We start from the raw sequence: 13,996 nt of genomic DNA, 5'->3' as shown, positions 1-13,996 counted from the left end.
AATCATTGCCCATCACCGAAAGGGAAGCTCTAATTATGGTTCCTTCACTAGAAACATTTAACAGCGGTCGGAGACACAAGGGATTCTGCAGATGCTAGAAATCTTCAGCGCAATGCTGGAGAAACCCAGCAGGTCAGGAGGCATCTATGGAGGGAAATAAACAGTTGATGTTTCTGGCCAAGACCCTTCATCAGGACTGTGATATCAGTTAGTGTATGTTCTTCTACTCTCTGGTACTAGTTCTTCCAACAAACCTCTGGGGTCAGTGGATGCAACCATTACTCTACTTAAAATCCATCACGGAAAGCACCACCTGGCATCTTCAGAGGTCCATCTTGTAGCCCAGTGGCTAAAATATTGGGCCAGCAGCCAGAGTTTTTGACCGTTGTTTCAAAGTTGAAAGTTCAAATCCCACCATGGAATTTTAAATTTTGAGTAATTAAATAAATCTGGAATCAAGGGCAAAATTATCATCAGAGTCATGTTAAAAATAATCACTTGATTCAATGTTGTCCTTTGGGAGAGAAAGCTGCTGCCCTTACCCAGTCTGCACTCCAGACCAAGAACTGTGGTTGACTCTAAACAATTTCCCAGTTCAGGGGTAATTAGGGATGAGCAATAAATGCTGGCATTGTTAGTGACATCCACTAAAGGAATCCAATTATTTGCATTCCTGCCCCACCATCTTGTTCCCTTGAGGGGCTGCTTCTACATGGGGCAACCCCAGGGAATAACGCCTCCCTGCCCTGTAGTCCTCAGGGGCTCCAACGCAATTATTTTTGGCTACAGTTTTACCCCCATTCAGGATGGGAATCTGGTATGCAGGGTGTAAGTAAAAAGCCCCAGGGTTTGAATTGGTCCGGGAATAGTCAGTTTACAGCATGGGAAGGGAAGGGAGAGGCAGTGAGGGTTTGATTGGGATGAGGAAGGAGGTTGAATTCAATAGTCCTTCTGCCTTCCTGCCTTAGGTTAAATGTCCCACTCCCCCGTCTGACGCTGTGAACTCTTTGGAATCAATGGGCCTATGGATGGGAAGCCTCACCTCCCCCAAGCCACTCATGTGCTCAACCCTGAACTCTGTGTGCACCCAGCATGAAAGGTCTCAGATTTACTACCGATCTGCTGGACGAGGGGCTCCCAATCCTTTTTAAGCCATGGATCGCTACCATTAACCAAGGGGTCGGTGGACCCCAAGCAGTAATCCCAGTGCTAGAGGAACTTAGAGGGTTAAGGAGTTCAGTGTGTGTGGGGGGAGCGGGGAAGGAATTGTCAGTATTTCAGGTTGAAACCATGATCCAGGTGTTTTTAGTTTGAGTTGTTTTATACTAACTATCTGGTAGCATTTTAACCAAGTCTGCCTTTTGCCCACCTGTAGGGTGACAACACCAGCATAATGCTCAGTGTTTTAAATCTAGCTTCTTCCCCTCTGCTATCAGATTCAGGAAACCATGAACACTACCTCACTACTCTGCTTTAGCACTATAAAGATGGCAGTGCATGGAGACAGACAGCTCCCAATAATGGTGCTAGTGTTAAATTCTTAGATAGTATTAGAGTTTCTGGTCAGGGATTTCAGTCATCTGAAATTCGGTGAGTACAGTGCCGCTGAACTCTTGGACAAAATGATATTTAATCCTCCGGCAGCAGAGTTAATAGCAATGCTCAACAGAATAGGGATTCCATGGATACCAGACCCGGCGACAGTGGCCTGGCCGGACCAGCTCAGACGAGGAAGCGGCAGACACAGACGGTGCAAGGGGAAGCAGAAATGTGGCAAGAGAGCTGGGCACCAGCTTGGCTGAGAGCTAACCCAACCACACTGGCAGTGCCATCACTTTTCCTTGCAATGCCTGCTAGATAGTAAAATGGGCTCACTGAAACTGAGAATGATCGCACAGAAGGAGATGAGAAACTGCTGCATTCTGGTTTTCACTGAAACGTGGTTAAACAACAACATGCCCAACTCGGTGTTTCAACTTGATGGGATGACTCTGTTGCATGCAGACAGGAACTCCCTGTCGGGGAAATCAAAGGAGGTGAACTCTCTCTATAGATTAACTCAGGTTGGTGCACAAACTCATCTGTCATTAGCAGTCACTATCCTAGAGAAACTGAGCATCTTACAATTAGATGCCGGCCACATCACCTGCTCAAGGAGTTCACTGTTGTGCTCATCACCGTTGTCTACATTCACCACCCCCACCCCCCCAGGCAGAAGTGGCAAGGACGCACTTAGGGAGCTTCAGAGTATCATCACCTCTCTGTAAAACAAACATCTGGACAACCTGTTCATGATTGCAGGAGACTTCAGTCATGTTAATCTGTGGGCCATTTTACCTGAATTCCACCAGCATGTCACCAAGGCCATAGGGGAACAAATAGACTGGATTATGGTTATACAAACAGAGACAGTCCATACTGTACAAAGACCTCCCACATCCTCATCTAGGCCTCTCTGGCCACATCTTCATAATGTTAATCCCAGCATTCCAACAACTGCTAAAATTGCAGAAACCAGTCAGGAGGATTATCACTGTATGGCCAAATAAGGAAATTGCTATGCTTTAGGCCTGTTTCAAATGGACAAAAAGCAAAAGCAGATGTTTAAGGAAGCTGCCACAAATGGAAAAGACACAGACCTCGAGGAATATGCCTCATCTTTCACCAGCTACATCACTAAGTAGCTGGTTACGTTGGTAGCTCAAGAACGGTAATCTCACTGCCCAACAAGAAATCCTGGCTGAATGCAGAGCTGCTGTCCTTACTAAAATCCTGGGACACTGCCTTCAGGTCTGGTGACAGAATGGCAGAGGCACCTCATCTGAGGCATCAAGAGGGCAAAGACTGCCTACGCACACCTGTCTGATAATGATCCCCAGCATATGTGGCTGGGCATCAAGGGCATTACTGACTAACTAAGGGAAAACAAGCTCAACTGTATCAGCCACACCTCTCTGCCTGACACTCTAAGCAACTTCTGTGTACACTTCGGGGCTTGCAACGTAATGCCGGCCATGAAAGGTGAGCAGCCACTGTCCGTAACATCAGTAGGTGTGAGAAGGACTCGGCAAAGAATGTCAGGCATTTGTCCTTTACAACATCCCAGGCTGAGTGCTCAGAGAGTGTACACATCAGTTCACCGACGGCTTCACGGACATCTTTTTTTTAATTAAACTTTTTTTATTGTGTTTTCAAGTAATTACAGAATAAAAGTATATGAAAAAAAATGTATATTACCCATCCTCGCTCCCCTTAACCCCTCCCCCCTAACATCCCTATAGAAAAAAAAGAAGAAAGAAAGAAAGAAAGAAAAAAAAAGGAATGCCTGGATATTGGAAGATCCCCGCATGCTCCACGGAGTTCATAATAACTTTAGTATATATATTTATTTCTTTCCCCAAATAACCAATTATTTAATCTCCGGAGCACCTATATATTTAATCCTGTCTTTTGTAAATAAGGGCGCGGCTTCATGGACATCTTCAACATTGCGCTCATATAGCCCGCTGTCCTCACAAAGCTTCAAATCAGCCACCATCATCCCTGTACCAAAGAACTCAACATCTTCAGAACTAAACAACTACCACCCGGTGGCACTGACGCCGGTCGTCACGAATGGCTGGTAATGGCAGATACTAAAAACTCCGTTCCTGCCACACTGGGCTCTCACCAATATGCTCACCACCAGATCCGCTTTATAACAGGTCCCATTGCATCTGTCATGCACCTCACCTCACCTCACCTAGAGAACAAGGATGTTTATGTCAGAATGCTGTTTCTGGATTTTAGTTTGGCACTCGACACTGTTGTCCCACAGAACTTGGTGAACAAACTGCTGCTCTTCAGTCTAAATACACCCCTACACAACTGGGTGTTGGATAGACAGGACGTGCAACCCCTCCTCCCTCCCCATCATCCTCAACACAGGTGCCCTCCAGGGCTGCGTGCTGAGCCCATTGCTGAACACTCCGCCCACACGGCCGAAAACCTGAGCAAGTTCACTGGGGACCTGACAGAGATGGGGCTCATCACCAACTCTGATGAGACGGCCCACAGAGCGGAGGCAGAAGAGCTCGAGGCCTGGCGTCAGGCCAGTAGCCTCTTCCTCAATGTCAGCAAGACCAAGTCAGGAAAGCTCACCAACACCTCTACTGTCTGTGAGAGCTGAAGAGAGCTGAGGAGAGCTGAGGAGAGCTGAAGAGAGCTGAACTTCACACAGATATGCAGTTGAGAGCGTCCTTACTGCCTGGTATGGAAGCTTTGTGTCTGGTGGACAGGAAGGCTGTGCACCTGGTAGAGGAAGCTGCCCAACACATCACAGGCACCAGCCTACCTGCCATCAAAGATATATTGTATATATAGAAAGGTGCTGGAAAAGAGCCAGTAACATCATGAAGGATCCCATCCACCCTGCTCATGGACTGTTTCACCCACTCCCATCAGGGAGGAGGCTACGTAGCATCTATGCCAGGACCACCAGACTCAAACTGTTACCTTCCCAAGCAGTGAGGCTGATCGACACCTCTACTCACTAACCCACCCCTCCACACCCCCACCACCACTACTTTATTATTTCCTGTTATTTGCCTTATGTACAAACACTCCTGTGCCCAGCATTACTTATTGGACAAAGGATCAATCTACGCATATAAGCTTTACGATCCTACCACCAAACACAACTTTAATTCCCCCCACCCACCACTGTCCGCTTTCCAGAGGAATCCATGATTTATTTCGCCATTTGACCCTACCCACTAATCCCCCTCCTGGTACTCATCTCTGCAAGCAACAGAAATGCTACCTATCCTCCCTCACCTCCATTCAGGGCCCCAAACAGTCCTTCCAGGTGAGACAACACTTGAGTGAACACGTTGGTGAGACCCAAGTAAATTGGCTACTGCTTACATCTGCTCCATCTACCAAAAAACCAAAGTTCCCGGTGGCCAAACATTCCCATTCCCATTCGAACATGTTGGTCCACGGCTTCCTCTTCTACCACAATGAGGCTTCTCTCAGGGTGGAGGAACAATACCTCATATTCTGTCTAGGTAGCCTCCAAACTGATGGCATGAACATTGATTTCTCCTTCTGATCTTTTTCCTCCCCCTTCCTTCTTCTATTGCCCACTCTGGCCTCTTACCTCTTCTCCTCACCTACCTATCACCTTTCCTTGGTGTCCCTCCTTCTTCTCTTTCTCCCATGGTCTATTCTCCTCTCCTATCAGATTCCTTCTTCTATAGCTCTTCACCTTTCCCTCCCGCCTGGCTTCTCCTATCACCTTCCAACTAGTCCTTCCTTCCCTCCCCAACCTTTTTATTCTGGTGTCTTCTCCCTTCGTTTTCAATCACGACAAAGGGTCTCAGCCTAAAATGTTGGCTGTTTATTCATATCCATAGATGCTGCCTGACCTGCTGAGTTCTTCCAGCATTTTGCGATGTGTAACTCTGGATTTCAAGCATCTGCAGAAACTCTTGTGTTGATAATTAACTGTTAAAGCCCATCATATCAACGCAAAACACTTCCAAATCACATGTGGGATTGTCATTTAAATGAAATCTTACTTACTGCGCAATAAGAAGCAAAAGTCCTTCCATATTAATAACACAGGACAAGAAAGATATTGCTTCCTGAATACTTTTGGTTGTACCTTATGGATTTTGGACTGTTGATTATGAAAATCACCATGAAATTTCCCTATCATGCACCGTTTTTTGAAATCAACTATATTTGTTGTTTCAATTAATAATTCCAGTCAGAATAACTGATGCTAAATTAAGGAAGGCATTTTTATTGATCCACAAATCAAACAGGTCATCAATGACAGGCAATTCAAAGAACTTCTAGTGGGACTGGAGAAAATCTCATGGAAGGCATACAAGGATGTTGTTGAAATTTTTCTTGGCCACTACAGAGTGCAATACTACGTACAATTGGTTGACAACATGCTTCAAGCATACAAAACCATGAAGTGCAGCACGTCACTGAAGATTCATTTTCTTCATTCCCTGCAGATCTTGGCACTGACAGTGACGAGCACGGTGAAAGATTTCACCAGGGCATTATGGTCATGGAGAAATGGTATCAGAGCAACTGGAATCTATCAATGCTGGTGAATTATTGTTGGACACTTAAGCGAGAAGCCTCAAAACTCATTTGAGTTCAAATGAACATTTGAAAAACATTTTTACCTTAGTTGAACTATTGCAAAGCATCAGCACCGTTATGCAATTAAATGCAGTATATTCAATAAAAGTTAATTTCTTGTTTCTCCAAATTTTTACGTGATATAAGTAGTCTGAAATTATATTTGTGTTCAGCTTTAAGTGTGCTAACATAATCACAGAAAAATTCTGAGGAAGCAACACATTCAAAAAAGAAAGTGTTGTCCAATGTAATAATGTGAACTTTGTAAATCCTTTAGCATCATACTCTACAACAGCACTGGAAAAATTAGCAGCAATGAATCAAAACCACACGTGGAGTTTATGAAGTGAATTAGGAATTGACATTAAGAAGCAACAAAAATCTTTCTTATCCATTTTCAAAGCTTGCTCATTTTTAATAGCAAATGACTACAGAGAAAGAACCTCCTCTCCCCCTCCTCCACCTTTTTATTCTGGCTTCTTTCCCCTTTCTTTCCAGTCCTGATGAAGGGTCTCTGCCCGAAATGTTGGCTGTTTAGTCATTTACATACATGTTGCCTGACCTGCTGAGTTTCTCCAGCAATTTGTGTGTGTTGCTCTGGATTTCCAGCATCTGTAGAATCTCTTGTGTTTAAGCTATCTTATGTACAGTATTTATATTTATTGTGCTTTTAAAATTATTATTATTCTCTCTGAGCTGCATTGGATCAAGAGTAACAAATATTTTATTCTCCTTCACACTTGTGTACCTGAAATAACACTAAACTACCTTGAATGTTAGTAATTTATTTTTGTGTAATTTATGGTAATTTTTAGGTCCTGCAGTGTTCCACTGCCACAAAACTGCATGATATATGTCAGTGATAAGAAACCTAATTCCAAGTCCGATTCTGATCAGTTTTACATTTTCACTTATGCAATGGAGCAGAACTGATCTTGCTCTTTCTTGCCTCACTGCAGCACTGCAGGGGTGCTGCACAGTTGCCATCTTTCAAAGGATGCATTAACCACTGCTTCTGTCCACTTGCTCAGGTGGGTGTTGGTGTTTGTGGGAGCTTGCTGTACTGTAACAGTGACTGCACTTCAAGAGTTGCTAATTGGCTGCCGAATGCTTTGAGATGTCCAGAACTGATGGCAGGCACAACATAAATGGAAGTCTTTCTTTGCTTATTAGAGCCCTCTCTGAGAGAGAGACAGTCACACAGGGGCCAAGCTCAGGCTCTGAAGAACGAAAGTCTCTGGGTCCAGGTAAGATTCTACTTGGTGCTTTGTTGTAAGGCTGGATGGCTGAAGGGTGTAGCTGTGGAAGGCTCATTATAGAAAATATCCTATAACAAAGGGGCCAAGGTTTCTCAAATTTCCTTCTGACATAGCAGGAGACCACTCTGCTCATTGGGTCTATGCGGGCTCTCAAAGCAATCCCATTAAGCCAATTCCTCTGTAACCTATTCTCTCATACATGCTCATTAACCATGACCTTCTGCCCAGTCTTTCTGTTACCCAATTACAGTAAGTTACCATAGGCAACTTGCCTTCTCACCCTTTCGGTGTGTGAAGTACACTGACAATAGGCAGAACGTGCAAACTTCCACACAGACAGCACCTGAGGTCAATATCAACCCAGGACTGCACTAACTGCTGCTCTGCTGTTGCACCCCATTGGGATAAATCAAGGTAGCTCAAACACTTGTGTTTTGTGCACAGTCATGTCATCAATTTTGAAGATAAACATTCAGTCAGCTGCCTAAAACTTCTTTCCTGGATGGTAACTGTAACACATTGTACAGTCGAAACATCACATGCTTGTGGTATAATATGATCACTACAGGGGACCGATATACTGTTCACCTATTTCCTGCTAGCTATACACTCAGTAGGCGGGCCATTGGTGACTGCCACTGTAGCAACTGAACAACGCACGACCTGCTGGAACAACTCGATGGATCAAGCAGTATCTGTTGTCCATGTTTTGGGTCAGTCCCCTGCATCGGCCGTTCCTCCAGCGGATTGTTGCTCCAGGTTCCAACATCTGCAGTCTCTTGTGCCTCCTTCGCAGTTGAGTATCTCAAACAGACCTTGGTCACTGTAAGCGGCTCCACAGGAGATCAGTTACTCTCTCCTGAGGTCTGAGCAGCTCCCCCGCTACTGAAACCTCCAAACGTGCCTTTGTTACCTCCATCTCGATGAGTGCAGTATGTTGCTGGTTGCCTTCCAATGCCAGTCAGAGGGCACGAGAAACTTTCTTCACCTGGAACAAGGCGCTGACTCTCATCGAGCTGCCACCCCCTGCTCACTGACGTATTTCATATTCTTGAAGTACTCAACTTTATTTTCAAATCCCTCTACCCTTCCCTATCTATGTGCTCTCCTCCAAACCAACAGTCCACCTATGTATCTCCTCTAATTCTGGCCTCGCGATTGTTGTCACAAGATCACAAGACAAAGTAGGCCATTCAGCCCATTGAGTCTGCTCTGCCACTCCTCCATGAGCTAAACTATTCTCTCATCTAGTTCCAGTTTCCTGCTTTCCCCCCCATATCTCTTGATACCCTGACTAATTAGATACCTATCAAATTCCTCCTTAAACACCCTCAATGATTGGACCTCCACAGCTGTATGTGGCAACGAATTCCATAAATCCACGACCCTCTGGCTAAAAAAAATTCTCCTCATCTCTGTTTTGTGAATTTGATCCCACCAACTCAGCTGCACACTCCTCTATCTACTGCAGTACTAAGCCTCAGAAATCCATCCTTAAACTTGTTGTACCTGTTCCTTCTTAAAGCCAATTTTTTTTGTCTAAGGTTTAGGTCATTTGCACCAATGTTTCCATCAGTGGCTTAGTACCTGTTCAGATATTGTGGGCTGTAGTTTGATGCTCTGGATCAAGACTCTTTGGAGGCTTCTGCCATTGCTTGCATATTGGGGGTGTCAGTGCTTCTCCTAGCGCAGGTAGTGGGGGGGGGGTCATTGCTTTTGCTTGTGCGGGGAGGGGGGCTTCAGGGCTTTGATGTTTCTATCATTCCTTCTCTGGGGTTTCTTTGTTTCATGGACGTCTGTGAAGAGTACGAATTTCAGGTTGTGTACTGTACACAATGAAATTTATAGGAAGATGTTTCCTGCTTGACGACACCTCCAACAGTGCCCTTCCAGGGACCACTGCTCACTCCCTTAGCCCTGGCACATCTCCTGGGGGAAGATCAGTAGTAGGGACGTCTCCCTGCCACCCCCTGCACCTTCCAGTGGGGTTAGTCAGTTCCCCAATTTCTGTCCTTCCTCCTCAGCCACGGCCAAAAGCTGCCCTTTTCTGCCTCTTCAGCCAACTCTCTGGTGGCCTTCCTGAGCCTTGCTCCTGCCTCTACTGTACCCTGGAGTAACTTGTCGTTGATGAAGGCCCAGCATCCGAGTTCCGCAGGAGCTAACTTCCTCACGTTCAGCTGCCACGTTTGAGTATATATTCTGATATTAAATGAACCCTTGAACATTCTAATGCTTTAAAGCTGTCATATTGATAGAGGCTGTTAGAGTCACGGGCCTGAGGCAGAAGATATGCTATGTGACCCAATTTATAGATGCACAGTTGGCAAAGTATGAGGGCATCCCATGATTGTCCCATCCCATGGCTGCCATGCACAATGTGCAGATATTTTAATTTCACAGACTTGAGAACAGGCCCTGAGGCTGAGAAGAGGGTATGGAAAAGATTCACAAGGAGGTTGCTGGGACATGAGGGCTTGAGTTACGTGGAGCAGCTGGATAGGCCGGGATTGTTTCTCTTGGAGTGTAGGAGGCTGAGGGGTGAATTTATATAGGTGTATGAAATCATGAGAGGCATAGGTCTTTTTCCAGGGTAGAGAAGTCTAAAAGTAGCAGGCATATGGTGAAAGGCAAAAGATTTAAAGCAGACCTGAGGTTCAGGTTTATCACACAGAGAGTGGTGGGTACAGGGAGAGAGCTGCCAGTGGAAGCTGGTAGAAGCAGGTGTAATAACAACATTTCAAAGACATTTGGACAGAAGCATCCTGGAAGGATATGGGCCACATACAGGCAAACAGGACTAGATCAGCCAGCTACTCAGTCTGTATGGATGCGTTGAAGGGGCTGTTTCCATGATGTAGAACTTAATGAGTCTATAGCTGAAGTACCTAATTTACAGCTGATGTTGAGGATGTCTCTGACATTGGATTGAGAGGGAAGGGAAGGCGCAGGAGCTGTGTGAGTCCAGCCCTGATGACTGAAGCAGAGCAATATCCGTCTCCAATGACAACCGGTCAGAGCACAGGTGAGCTGCCAGGTAGGGGGAATGATCAGTACAGGTACCATTGGGGTTTTGTGTGCTGTACCTCTGTGCAGAATGCAGGAACAGGATTTCTGGTGAGCAATGTGGACTGCTGGGGAAAGGTGTGGCCATATCCTCCTCCCACTGAGAGTGGCTTGTCGATTCCACCAGCTTCTTCGTCAGGGTGAGGAAGATCTCCCAAACCGAGAGGATGCTTTGCAACACTCAGGACTTCAGTGCCACCTTCTCTGTGAGGCACACTCCACCTGACCAAATGGCTCATGGTGGGCATAACGTCGGGTGAGGACAGCAACAGGAAGGCCAATCACATCAGAAGGCAGTTGTCATGGTGTTCCCCTATTTCGTGACAACCACCTAGGCTAGGATTTCTTTCAGCAACACCCAAGCCTAATCACTGCTTGAAACTATTTTATTTAGAGATACAGCACAGAACAGGCCCTTCCAGCCCTTCGAGTTACACTGCCCAGCAACTGCCAACGAGCCGGATTTATTCTAATCACAGGGCAATTTACTATGACCAGTTACCCCACCTGGTACATCTTTAGATGGTGAAGGAAACAGCAACTGGAGAAAACCCACACATTCCATGAGGAGGACGCAGAGAGTCTCCTTACAGTACGGAGCCGGAATTGAATTCTAGACTCCAACACCCTGAGCTATAATAGCGTCACGCTAACTGCTACACTACTGTGGCATTCCAGTATGCCCCAATATCCCAGAAATGACAGCTAGCTAATGTAATCATTGAGTTAGAACATAGAACAGTACGGAACACGGAACCTTTCTGCCCAAAATGCCTGTGCTGACCATGATGCCGGATTAAGCTAAATCTCTCCTGCCTGCACGTGATATCTGTCCTTCCGTTCTCTGAATGTGTATGTGTCTGTCTAAGTGTCTCTCTTAGACACCACTATCATATCTGCTTCCACCACCATCCCTGGCAGTGCATTCTTACATTAAAAAAAGCTCTTGTCCTACACATCTCTCTTTTATTTGAGTTGAGTTTGAGCAAGATATCCAGAATGAAAAGGAGGGCAAAACTAGCAGGAAATGTCTGTATGTGTAATTACAGAACTGGAGTGTTTGCAGATGATCCTTTGTAAATATATTGAGTTGAGTATGTAATTTAAGGATGTTTCTCAATGATTAGTGCTGAGTATTTAATATACCTGTAATATGTGAGTAATCTTGTGTGTGTATATACACACACACACATACATATATATACATAGGTTGATTAAGCATTCTTGTTCGTTTAAGTAATTAATTATGATCTATATTTAAAATAGATTAATTGCAAACATCATCACACCATGATTAAAGTAAAGATGAAATTACACACTCATTTCAGACTCCCATGTCTTCCTTTGAATTAGTTTAATGCTTCTAAGTTACAAAACATAACAATTAGTATCTGACACTGCACAAATGGCAGACTGTTCCAACCGAAAGAGAGAGCGTGCATGGTGTGGATACAAGTCCGTCAGCCCGTCAAATGCATGCTGACCACAAGGCACCCATTTACACTAATCCTCACGAATCCCATTGAATTTTGCCTACATTACCGTCAACTCTCTTCAGATTCTATCACTCATCTACACACTAAGGGCAATTTACACTGGCTAATCAACTCGCATGCCTTTGGGACATGGGAGGAAGCTGGTTCACCCGAAGTAATCCATTTGTTTCCAGGGAGTACATGCAGGCTCCTCACAGTTAGCACCTGAGGTCAGGACTGAACTGTGTCACCAGCTCTGCTAGTGGACCACAGTGCAGTCCTTAGGAGGGCTGTCAGAAAAATCTCGCTATGAATAATGAATGGTTATTCTAAAAAGCTTTCAATGAGGTTATCTTTCTTCATTAGCAAATTTTATTCAAGAGCTTTACTCCTGAGATTCTTACAGTTGAAGAATTCTCCTCATTTATTACCAGTTCTTTTCCACTGTAGGCTTGGGTGTGATTGGTGATGTCAGACAATGTTCAGTAACACTGCTAACAAGTTGGCTCAGGTTCTTGGAGAGTCAGATGCTAGGAACTCCAAAGTGTCCAATTTGTGAATAGCCAGCAACAAGTGCAAACTCAAATCTCAATCTAACACAGGGGTTCCCAATGTTTTTATGCCATGGACCAATGCCATTAAGCAAGGTGTCCGTGGACTCCAAGTTGGGAACCCCTGATTGAACAAGGTTAATGACAACTCTTTCCTACCGCTCATAATCTCTGCTGTTACATCACCAGGGCACAGTTTGATTCAGAGTGCACCACCATTGGCTGAGAAGGTCAGAGGTAAAGGGTCACAGACAAGCCAGACAATGGTCATCTCATTCAGGCTGAGCTCGGAGGTGGGTCCAGATGTAAGCAGACAGGAGTTTGTGGAAGGAGAGGAGGCAGTGACTGAAGCGAGGGTGAGTAATACGTCTAATTCATAACCTCCAGCACAGAAGGAGGTCAGTTAGCCGAACATGCCATGCGTTTGAAATTGGTGACAATCTGCTGCCTCTTTGACATTGCCCTGCCAACGTTTCTTCTTAAGTGTTGATTAAAACTGCACTTGCAAGCTTTGACTGAATGTTCCTGCTGCGGTTCCTGTAGGCGGTTCATTCTGGTACAGAGCAACACACTTTAACCAGCACTTCAGAACGTCAAAAGCAAAGTGGGTTAGAGCCAATGGATCCAAGGACAGACGTGAACCAATCATCAAAAGCAGCCTTACAGTTTAGCGAAGCTGTTAAGACTGCAAACAAATGTGATCTGTAGGTTTATTTCCAGGGACGTCAGGTACCCTGCTCACAGCTTTGTGTCCACAATATATTGTAATGTGGATATTGAAGTGTTGGCAAGATTACAGACATGAAACGGCCAGAATCCCGAATCTTTTCCCAAGGGTAGAAATGCCAAATACTAGACGGTACAGTTTCAAAGAGAGTTTAAGTGGGATGTGTGTGGCAAGGTTTTTTACACATAGAGTGGTGGGTGCCTGGTGTGTGCTGTCAGGGCTGGTAATGGAAGCAGATATGATAGTGGCATTCAACATGCTTTTAGATAGGCTTGTGAACATGTAAGGAATGGAGGGATATGGGTCATGTGCTTCATTCCCTTCATTGCATGAACATTCATGTGCCTCCCTAGAAGCCCCTCAGAAACCCACGGGAATCACGGGCCAAATATACGGTACCTGGTCTGTGTTGTTTAGGTGTTCTGTGATTTACAACAGGGCTTTCCAACTGTTTTCACGCCATGGACCAATGCCATTAAGCAGGAGGTCCGTGGACCCCAGGTTGGGAAGCCCTGATGTACAAAGACAGCACTGTAGTCAGGCTCTAAAGGATGGTGAGGTTGAAAAGAGAGGACAATGGAGAGCTAACAGAGCTGTTTAAAGTCACAAATGCATTGGAGGTATGTTACATATGAAGAGAATGTTACCAACATCAACGTTTCTAAGGAAGTAAGGGAAGTCTTTCCTCATAAGGTGGTTAGAATATGGAACACAAAGTGCTGGAGGAACTTAGCAGGTCAGGCAGCATCTATGGAAAGATGAACAGTCAACATTTCG

At 45.1% G+C, this 13,996-nt stretch overlaps 1 protein-coding gene across 4 annotated transcripts in view; it reads left to right on the top strand.

Annotated features, from left to right (window-relative positions):
• Positions 1 to 13,996, top strand: part of LOC140733124 (TOG array regulator of axonemal microtubules protein 2-like) — a 110,825-nt gene that overhangs the window by 61,581 nt on the left and 35,248 nt on the right. For all 4 annotated transcript variants that reach the window (XM_073056007.1, XM_073056006.1, XM_073056008.1 and 1 more), the window contains exons 5-6: positions 7,318 to 7,391; positions 12,682 to 12,848. In XM_073056007.1, coding sequence (XP_072912108.1) covers positions 7,318 to 7,391; positions 12,682 to 12,848 — 241 coding nt within the window. The remainder of the gene's footprint in view (positions 1 to 7,317; positions 7,392 to 12,681; positions 12,849 to 13,996) is intronic.

The sequence above is a fragment of the Hemitrygon akajei genome, chromosome 9 (genome assembly GCF_048418815.1).
Source record: "Hemitrygon akajei chromosome 9, sHemAka1.3, whole genome shotgun sequence".
Taxonomy (NCBI): Eukaryota; Metazoa; Chordata; class Chondrichthyes; order Myliobatiformes; family Dasyatidae; genus Hemitrygon; species Hemitrygon akajei.
Note: the sequence above shows the minus strand (reverse complement) of the source record. Positions and strands in the feature narration are given on the sequence as shown.